Source organism: Pithys albifrons, chromosome 13 (genome assembly GCF_047495875.1).
Source record: "Pithys albifrons albifrons isolate INPA30051 chromosome 13, PitAlb_v1, whole genome shotgun sequence".
Classification (NCBI taxonomy): Eukaryota; Metazoa; Chordata; class Aves; order Passeriformes; family Thamnophilidae; genus Pithys; species Pithys albifrons.
Window position 1 is genome coordinate 8,596,679 of NC_092470.1, and position 10,633 is coordinate 8,607,311.

The 10,633-nt window shown below is 40.4% G+C and overlaps 1 protein-coding gene across 1 annotated transcript; it reads left to right on the forward strand.

The window, feature by feature from the left end:
* The first annotated feature begins 864 nt into the window (after window positions 1–864).
* DNAAF4 (dynein axonemal assembly factor 4) lies at window positions 865–8,143 on the forward strand. Its single transcript, XM_071568700.1, has 9 exons — window positions 865–1,002; window positions 1,545–1,692; window positions 2,096–2,229; window positions 2,951–3,191; window positions 3,917–4,062; window positions 4,672–4,781; window positions 5,483–5,636; window positions 6,603–6,708; window positions 7,588–8,143. Exons 1-9 carry the CDS (start codon window positions 880–882, stop codon window positions 7,695–7,697), a joined length of 1,272 nt encoding a protein of 423 aa, XP_071424801.1. The 5' UTR covers window positions 865–879; the 3' UTR covers window positions 7,698–8,143.
* The last annotated feature ends 2,490 nt before the right edge of the window (window positions 8,144–10,633 follow it).

Below are 10,633 nucleotides of genomic sequence, written 5' to 3' on the forward strand. Positions count from 1 at the left end.
TAGCACGGAGCTGTCAGTATGATCCAGTTATTTCTAGGGGACATCTGGAAGTTTCAGTGTCAGCATTGTCAGGAGGTCGAGGAAGGTGATCCTGCCTCTCTGCTGAGCCCTGATGAGGCCACATATGGAGTACTGTGTGCACTTGTGGGCTCCTCAGTACACGAATGACATGGAGCTCCTCGAGCCGGTCCAGTGGAGGGCAACGAAGTTGGTCAAGGGTCTGGAGGATCTCTCTTACCAGGAAGGCTGAGGGAGCTGGGGCTGTTCAGCCTCGAGAAGTGACTGAGGGGGACCTCATCAATGTGTGTAGTTATAAGAGAATGGACCAGGTTCTGCTTAGTGATGCCAACCTGGAGAACCAGAGGCAACGGGCAGAAACTGATGCCCAGGAAGCTCCACCTGAACATGAGGAAGAAGTTCTTTCCTGTGCAATGACCGAGCACTGGAGAGGTTGCTCAGGGAGGCTGTGAAGTCTCCCTCTGGTGCAGATAGTCAGGAACTATCTGGGCACAGTCCCATGCCATGTGCTTGAGCAGAGAGGTTGAATCACATGACCCACTGTGGTCCCTTCCATCCTGAACCATCCTGTGACACTGTGTATTGCTAAATCAATCCTCAACTTTTGACAGTTTTTTTTTAACAGCAGTTTGTGTCTTTCTGGAAATGTATTTGGATAGTAACGGCTAATCAGACCCGCGTTCCTCCCTGCTCCGCTGGGCTGCGAGTGGTGGGAGCGCGAGCGGTGCCTGGCACGGGGCGGACTGCGCGGCCACGGGGCGGACTACACGTCCCGGCGTGCGCCGCGGGGCGGGCCGGGCCCGGCCGGGGAGGGGAAGGGAGGGCAGCGCTGCCGGGGCCGCGGCAGGGGAGACGGCGGCGATGCCGCTGTGGCTGCGGGAGCAGCGCTGGCGCCAGACCCTCACCCACGTGTACCTGTCGCTACCCCTGCGCGGCGCCCGGGCCACCCCCGGCAGCATCTTCTGCAGCGAGCGGTACCTGAAGGTGGGCTCCTCCCGGCCCGGTGTCCCGGCGTTACTGCAGAGCTCTGAGAGCCACACGCCATGGCAACGCTCTGGGGTTTACAGCCTGCCTTTTACAGTCTCCCTCTCCGCCCTGCGGGCCTGGCTGCCCGTCCCGGCACTGACAGCGGCTTCAGCGCTGTTCCTTCTCTCTGCTAATGCCCTTGGCACTCAACAGGTGCCACCTGCCACTGCTCTCGTGAATGGGCTAAATTATACACATTGCTAAGAATTCTAAATTTGAGGTCCACTGTTTCTCTTGGAGTGCTGAAGAACCAGGTTTTTCAATGTCTTTAATAAGAGATTGAAATATATTGAAATAGTAACATAACCTTGTGATGTTCCACCCCTGAGGGGAAGGAAGCACCTCTGGGCCTCTACAAACCTCCATACTGGGCACAAAGCACAATAATTCTGTCAATAGTATGTGTTTCTTGAGGTTTACTGTGTGCTTGTTCTGAGTGTTTTGAATATGTGAGACTATTAAAAATAGTAAATATTTTAGTACAAATTGTATTTTTGTAGGTAAGCATCCCTCCCTTTTTATTTGAAGCCATTTTATATGCTCCTATTGATGACACAAATAGCACAGCAAGGATCGAAAATGGAAACATTTTCTTCACTTTGTATAAAAAAGAACCGGCCATGTGGGATTCTCTAACCCTGGAAAATGGTAAGTTCTCTACTCTGAAAATTACACTGCCTTTAAGAAACCCATACTGTGCCAACACTTTAGAAACCACAATGAGTAATGTGAAACTCCTGCTGGTAGATCTGCTCAGTTAAACCTTGTTTATTATTAAAAATAAAAAGTCTGTGAGAACTAAGAGCATCTACTGGTTCTAGCACTTATGAAACAAAACAGTGTTTCTTGTAAAACTTACATTTTGTGTGTAAGCAAATCTTAATTTTTCTGTTTTGGAGATGGCCTTGATAGACGCTGCTTTGTGGAATTGGAACCATGTTGTGTTTCCCTGACAAAGTAGCAGAAGGAATCCTGTGTTTATGAATAGGATACATACCAGTAGAACTCCAGGCCTAACTCACTAAAATTGTTTCTATTTATTTTTTTTAAGCCGACAAGGAGAAACTGCAAAATCTAAGAGAGAATGCGGTTCTAAAAGCTCATGAAAAGGCAAAAGAGGAGAGAGAGGCAAAACAAGTTACAAAAGAGGAACACAAAAAGTATGCTTTGGAGGCCACAATGAAGGTAAGTTTAGGAGGATCTCTACAAGACACACACTTATAAACAACTGCCAACTAATCTGGCAGCTGCTTGATTAATTGTACTTTAAAATACGTGAGAAGTACTAATTTTTATTATAGTGGTGGTAAATCTTGTTATTTATTTATGCTTAAAACATATTTATTACCAAATATGAAATTCATATACAGGAAAATTACATATAAATTACAATTTTCCATTAGTAATAGTAGTGAAAAGTTTTAGTGAGGAACTTGAGTATGCAATGAAATTTTAAGACTGAAATTTGGACCAAAATGAACTGCAGTTAAGTGGCTGTCTTAGTAGCAATGTTGCATCTATTCTGCCTATGTAATAATCTCAGAGAGAAGAAAAGTAATAAGAAACAGTGTTTTAAAATGATGACATGTATTTTACATTTCTGTATACTCCAGAGAACTGCATTGGAACATGGCTGGGATTTTTATGGTTTGCATGTAAAGCTTATTTCTGGATTATATTTTAGGAGTGTTTAGTAAAATAGTTAAAAGATGAGGCTTGTAAAGGGTAATCTGAAATCTTTACTCTCCCAGTCATTTTTTAGCATCTTAGTTAATTCTGCTTATATGGTCACATTGTTGGTTACACTATGCTTGGGATATGAAGCTGAGAAAATAATGGTAACTTTTAATTAGTCATGTTAGTATTATCAGATGTCACATATATCATAGATTTGTCATTCAAACAGCTAGAAGAAGCAGAAAGAAAAAGAATTGAAGATCTGAAAGAAAAGGAGAGGCAGAAGGTCACTGAAGAACTGGAGTTATGGAAAAAGCAGCAAAAGGATGCTGAAAAATACAAAAACATACAAAAAGAACAGGAATTACATCAAGAAATAGGAAAATCAAAAGAGAGGAAAAATGAGAAAATGAACAAAACTAGGATTCCTAATGAAGGAACTTCTCAGACCAGACTCAAACCCACAAAAGGTTGTATTATTGAACTGTACTTTGTAATCCTTTAAACTGTTGGTATAACTTTATTCCTGGATGTTCTAATTCATCATTTACCTTTATTTCTACCAATACTGAACCAGTTCTTTTAGTTTGCACTTATTTTAAAGTATTTTCAGACAATGTAGTAAGGTAAAGCATGTGAGTTCTTAGCTCTTGTTTAAATCCATGGGAATACAAGAGCAGGTTTTGTTCTAAGAAAAGTAAACCAGAAAGCTTTTCTGGGGGTGTCATGTAAACTTTCTGGAAGTGGAGCTCCTGTTACCCAAAGTTACCTCACTGCTGCATCTCATAGAAATTACACAGTCTTGTTTCACTCTCTCTATCTCTTGGCCCCATGGAGAGCCAGTTTGGGGAACTAAACCAGCACAGGATATTTCATTTCTTGTTTGTTTGCTTTGATAGGTTAGTTTTAGCTCTTGTGGTTCCCCTGTCAGAGCATCATCTAAGTGACAGAGATGAAGGTGTAAGAGGAGTTTCATTTATGATGGATGTTCCATTTATTTCCTGATTACATTAAGAAGAAACATTGTTTGAACCTTCCCTTCAAAAGAACAAAGTCTAAACATTTCTCAAGCTATTAGAGGTTTAATCCTAATGTGCCTCATTTCTAAATTAGGTGTACTTTGGACTTTGGTAAAAAAACAGAAAATTCTCTTTTGCTTAATTTTCCATTTCCCGTACTTCAATTCTCTTCATAGGTCGTGGCTCCTGTAGTATGTTTTCACAAAATTTAAAGGAAGAACAGTTACCAGCTCCTCGATCTGCTGCTACAATTAAAGTCAACTTTACACCCCGAGTTTTTCCTACAGCTCTGCGAGAATCCCGTGTTGCAGAAGAGGAGGAGGTAAAGTAGTGAATTATTTATTCTGTACTCAGAAAGTTGACAAAAATGGTACCTGTGCCAAGGAATGTTACCTGTGCAATATCCTTATCTTCCAAGGAAGGCAGTCTTATTTAAATTAAGATATAAATAAACAATTTTATGTAAAAATTATTTTTACCATGTGATAGTGCAGATTAATAAATAGCATGTTCCTTTTTCTGTGGAGGGGGAAAACAGGGCAGCAATATTAATTTAATCCTTTGAAGTACAAAATTTGAAATGTCTTTACTCTTGTGTTTCAGATTCTTTAAGTTCTGTCTTTAAAAGAAGCTCCCAATTAGCTCTTTTGACCTCAACTGAACGAATAAAAAGTAATTTTTGATGATTAAAAACAAACAAATAAACCAAAACATATTCATGATGCAGCAACCTGACTTTTTGTGGTAATAAAATACTTGGGAAACTTTGAAGTTTTTTATATCTGACATTATTAAATATTTTTCTCAGTCCAAAATGTGTGGCAAATAGAATTTTTTTGCTAGGAGTGAGTGAAGAGATGAAAATAAAATACTTTTTTGGATTTGAATTTTTTTCCCTCAGAAATAGTGCTTGCACATTTTGTACTTACAGTGGCTACATAAACAAGCAGAAGCTCGAAGAACAATAAGTGCTGATTTGTCTGAGCTGGAAGATTTAAAAGAAGAGGAGAAGAATCCAGACTGGTTAAAGGACAAAGGAAAGTAAGTTAGATTCCACTTGAAGTTATATTAAAAATTAACTAGTTATAATGGTGTATGTCTACTGTTTAGTTTTGATACTTTCTGTTTCTCCTAAACACAGATAGTGAATGTCTGGAGTAGTCATAGAAGTCGTAATAGAGATTTTATTCACAGCTAATGGAGTTTGAATCTGATAAAGTTGTGAGATGCAGTTGTTGAATCCTTGATGAACAAAATCCTTGTAAACACATCAGGCATTTTCTTCTCTGAGGACAGTTGAGGCAGCACACTATTATACTTATGTGGATTTCCCTTCATTTGTACTTTAAGGGAGAAGTGAAACATTTGTCTAAAATAAACTTTAGGAATTTGATAAAAATACTGGTTTATTTATATAGCTGAGTTATACAGAAAGGTTTGATTAGGCAGTCAGATATACAAAGGTTTCAAAATTAGTCCTGTGTCTGCATAAGTGTGTCCACCTCTTACAGTTCTTGATTGGTTGGAAGCAGTGACTGTTTTTGTGTGTCTGTCAGCTGCACTCTCAGCATCCAGCTGGGCTGAACTTCAGCTGTGTTATTCTCACAAAAGGCTGTAAATCGACACTTCCAAGGAAAAGATGCTAAAACTTGAAATTTTTGAAAATAAATTATCAATACTAAGTAGATGTTTATTTTGTATTTATCCCTTTCTTTAAAGCACACATTCTGTTTCACACTTAGCAAAATGTTTGCAATGGGAAACTATCTGGCGGCTGTGAACGCGTTTAACCTCGCGCTGAGGCTGAACAAGAACCTTCCCCTGCTGTACCTGAACCGTGCTGCTTGCCACCTGAAACTGAGAAACTTGCATAAAGCTATTGAAGATTCCTCTAAGGTATAAAACAATACTGTCATCTTATATGTGGTTGTGATTTATTGCTGTGATGCTTCTGTTTTAAGCGGATCAGTAAATACACATCAGTGCAATTCAAAGGTTTAAAATTCAACAGTGATATAATGAAACCATGCTGAGGTATTAGTGATTAATGAACTTTCAGAAATTTAAAAAATGGAAAAAAAACCTCAACCATGCTTCCACACATTTGACACAAATGGCTATATGTTGACTAGCACATGTTTCTTTACAGATAAAAATATTGTAGTAGTGTATACACTTGAAAAGACACACAACTTGGAGCAGAAAAAAAAAACCAACCCAAAATATAAGCAGATACATTTTCTATTACATTGTGGTGTGTTTCATTTGGTTGGAAGGAAAATAAAGCGGATAGTGATGAGCAGGATACCTTAAAAATGCCAACAAACCTGACATTTTTAAGGAAGGGCTGTATCATCCAGATGTTTTAGCAGCTGTTATTTGTGCAGTGAGAGGAGTGATCTCAAATGGCACCTGAACAACATGAGAAAGTTTTGCCATAATTATAATTTTTTTAGGTATAAGTACTTGAACCTTGACTTCTTTTTTTCTCTAGTAACTACTACTAAAACACATGTTCTTTTTAGGGCTCCATTTTTTTTCTTTGATAGCATGGTATGTAAATATCATGTATGAAAATAGAACATTATTTGACTGTAACAGACATTTAACACAGTATTTGTCAGGTTTTGGCCCTGGCAGCGTAACTGTAGTTTGCAAACTGGGGTGATGGATACAAGTCTTAATGACTAGATTGACAAAGCATACAGTTAAATTTGAATAGTTATTTGCTATTTCTATTTGAATAGTTATCATGTTACTGTATAATAATAGTAATTAGGTGAGAGAAGTGTGTGTAAACTAGAAAAAAACCTAATTATGGAAAATCTACTTATAAATACTTTGGGTGTTCTCATTTTTAAGGCACTGGAACTGTTGACACCACCTGTTCCTGATAATGAGAGTGCTCGAGTGAAGGCACATGTGAGACGTGGAACAGCATTTTGTCAGCTGGAATTATATACTGAAGGTGAGGCCTTAATTTTATGAAAACATGCACATGAATTTATAGTGACAAGCAAATAATTCTGTTTAGCTCAGCGAGACTGCTCACACCTTTATATTTTCAGGAAGGACTTCAAAGGAGCCCTATATAATCTATGTCTCTATTTGTTGTGAACCTTTATACCACATTCCTTAATTATTTTTTAAAAATTGTAATTCCTTTTGAAAAAATACCTGAGTTAACAGTGGCTCTCCTGAGTTCTTCAACAGTATCAGGTTAGTTTTGTAAAGCAAATTTACAAGTGAAAGCTGATAACAGAAACTGAAGAATATTCAGAATGTCAGTGCTGAAGTTTTGGCCATTCTTTAACTTTTCTGCCTATGAGTAACTTTGTCATTCCCTTACAGCTTCATTTGCATGTGGAAACCTTGTGAAAAAGAGAGTTAAATAAGAATTTACTTCCTGTACTCATGATTTATGTGTTTTTCACCCTCAAGCTCTTGTATTCAGTTTGTGTCTTTTTTTTTCTTATTTTTACAGTTTCACTCTGTCACTTTTTTCTCTTCTGCAAAACACTTTAGAACACTCCCCTCATGCACACATACACATGCACGTGTGTATATATATGTGATTGAAGAGTTTCTGCTTTCATGTTTTAAAATCCATAAAGTTCAGGTAGTAGAGTTTGTCCACTGAAATGTTTTGTAAAATTATATAAACAAAATATAAGTTTATTTACTGTCAAAAGGTAAACTGAATGTCATTCTCATTCCATCTTCTCAAGAGTAAAACTCTAAATCAATACTTCATGCTCATGACTAGGGAGCAGTTCCTTCCAGGTGGTAGCTAAAGAGTATGCTCTTGATTTATTGATTGACATTCTTATTAATGTATCTGTATTAGGTCTCCAGGATTATGAAGCAGCTCTCAAGATTGATCCTAAAAATAAAAATATAGAAAAAGATGCTGAGAAGATTCGACACCTAATTCAAGGAACGATGGGAGGTTCTTAATTTAAAAAACCCTAAAAAAATAGAAACTCTTTGACAGGGAGGCCTTTTGAGGGCATCAGAAGGAATCTTATTTCTTTTCAGTGTGTGTTAACTAGACATTTTTTATGCTTCACTCAGAACACCTCCAGAATTGGCAATAGATTGGATATATGAAGTACTATTTTTTGGAAACTACAGTATTGTAACAAACATGATTAGATACATTTTATTTAATTTTGATACAAGATTGTAATGTTTTTGCTTTTTGTTAGCATTTGTATTAGCTGACAATCTGAAACTCTGGATTTGAAGCAGTTCTGTTTTGTTCAGTGTTCTTTCCAAGTTGGGACCATTTCAACTACACTTCTTTCAACAGCAGTTTTAGCAGATTTCTGAATTTTCCACATCAGTCTCTTTCCTGAATACCATTTGTGACTGATTTCTCTCTTTATAATAAAATATTTATTATGCAGATATATATGTATTATTCTGTGTGAATTTTATACTCTTGGAACAGGGAGAAGGTTGCCTCCAGTTGCTTTTCTTAGAGCCTGGAGAGGAGTGCTGAGGTGAGTCAGAAATGTCTGGGGTGGCTGCTGTCTCTGCTTTCCTACAGATAACCTACTGCATTGCTGAAGGGGGCTGAAAATATTTTTTTTAGCAGTTGGAAGCATGTGAAGTGCAGGAGCTTTAGTGCTTCAGTTGGGTGTAATGCCATACTTGCCAAAATATGGCCATTTCATGTAATTACTGAGGGGAAGTGAGGGCTAAGGAGGAGAGACACTGGCAGTGGGAGAAAGAAAATGCAAAGAAGCAGATGCTGGCTGTAATTTCACCATTTTTTATTTTGATTTGAGAGCCTATTAGAACAGATCTGCACAGGCTATTTGTGTTATAGTGATCTCTTACAGTTACTCAAGGCAACTTTCGATGTAGACAGACACTTTTTTTTACTGCTATAAAATAGAAGCAGTGCCCTCTTAATAGAGAAGCAAGTGTGCTTGGTGGCATGAACAGTAACTGCCTGTTTCATCTTGTCATGTTGGGAACAAATGGATGTTAAACCTGTGACTTCAATACCTGAGCTGAGACTGACTTTTGAAACCAGAAAAGATTAGTTAAAACGAGTAAACCTTCAGGTCAATTTCTCTTGCACTTAACTCTTTCTAAACGTTAGGGTTCCACATTTATGGCACCAGTTGCAAAAGTTTTATTTTTAGTGGTTTAGGTCTGATTGAGAGGAGTGTATCATCAAATGGGCTACATCCTTTTTGAGACATCTTATTCAACCCATCTTGTCCAGCCTTTCAACTAACAGGGTAAAGCATTTCAAATTTCTTAAGTATTTGTGGTCAGCAAATATTGCTCAAGATATGTATTGAAATCATGCATGGGGGAGAGTGAGGAACTTAACACTTTGACCTTATTTAGTAAACTGGACAGTGATAGTTTGACTTACGATGACTGTGCATTAGTGCTAATCTTGAGCATAGAAAATAATGGGTAGCAGAAATAATTAGTATGGATAAAGAAGATGGGAATGAGATTAAGAATATAGTGAGGCTTTGTGGCTGATGTGTTTTACCTTTGACTTCTTTTTTCTAATATACAGAAATGTGAAAAATAGAGGCCTAAAGAAACATCCAACTGACTGTACATGTTCACATGCATGAATTTTTATTTTTATTCTTTTCCTTGGTGGAGAGCAAGGTAACATATGACAGATACTTCTTAGTCTTTTTATGGAAAGTGCTCTAGTGTGGTATTGATGAGCATGTGGTATAAAACTGCGCTGAGTAAAGTACCTCCCTCAGTGTTGCTAAGCAAGCCATTTACAACTTGCTGTTCTTCAGAGATGCAGTGAAATCTTTTGTTTCTCAGTCATGTAAGATAAGGTGTAAGTTACTAGCTTAGATAAACCTCGAGTAAGAAATTCTGACTTTATTATTGAGGGCTATTGTCTCACATTTATGTTTTGTTCCAGTAGTAGAGCAGTGTTGGGACCTGAATCTCTGGGATTTTGGATCCGCTCTGCTGTGCCTGTTGATGAGATGTTGGTCTTATGTGTAGGAGCTGCCTTGCCCCAGTCCGAGTGGCTCTCAGGATGGGACAGCTTCTCTTTGAGCAGCATGGCCTGCACTTCTGGGACTTTCCAAATTAGTTATTTCCCAGTCATCAGTTTTTCCACCTGAAGAATCAAATATATATGGCACCTTTTTGGGGGTGGGGAGCATATTGCGGGGTGTTCTTTGGTGAGGCTTTTTGTTCGTTGGTTGGGGTTTGTTTGTTTGTTTTGGTTTTGTTTGGTTTGTGTGAGGTTGTTTTTTATTTTTGGGGAGGGAGGTGTGTGGCTTGTTTGCTTGTTTTTCCTTCCCCTCGGTACGAGCCCACTGGCATGTCCCCTCCGCGCTGGGGTGTCCCGGTTTTCCCGTGGTTACACCAGCACCACACTCCCTGCCGCGAAGGTGCCTCGGAGCGGCCTCCCCCCGGCACAGGCACGGCTGGGCCGCGTTGCCATGGCGGTGCTTCCCGGGGCGGGGCGGACCGGGCGCCGTGGGCCGTGGCGCGTTGCGGTTCCCTGGGCGCTCTGGGCTTTGTGGGCCGTGGCTCCCCGCAGATCCCGAGACGATCTGGGCGCTGCGGTTCCCGGGGCGCTCTGTGGTCTGTAGGTCCCCGCGGTTCCCTGGGCCCTCTGGACGCTGTGCGGGTCTCCAGGCGCTCTGCTCGCTGCGGTTCCCGGGGCGCTCCGGGCACGGCCGTTCCCGGGCGCTCTGCTCGCCGCGGTTCCCGGGCGCTGTGGTCCGCAGGTCCCCGCAGTTCCCAAGGCGCTCTGGGCGCTGCGGTTCCCGGGCCGCTCTGCTCGCGGCGGTTCCCGGCGCTGTGGCCGCCGGGCCGCGGGGGGCGCGGGCCGCGCTCTCCCGGGTGCCGCGGGCGCCGCCCCGCGCGCAGGCGCCGGC

Coding starts and splice junctions, on each gene's coding strand:
- DNAAF4 (XM_071568700.1), top strand. CDS start 880: ATGCCGCTGTGGCTGCGGGAGCAGCGCTGGCGCCAGACCCTCACCCAC. Junction 1,693..2,095: donor TTCTCTAACCCTGGAAAATG/GTAAGTTCTCTA, acceptor ATTTTTTTTAAG/CCGACAAGGAGAAACTGCAA. Junction 4,063..4,671: donor GTGTTGCAGAAGAGGAGGAG/GTAAAGTAGTGA, acceptor TTGTACTTACAG/TGGCTACATAAACAAGCAGA.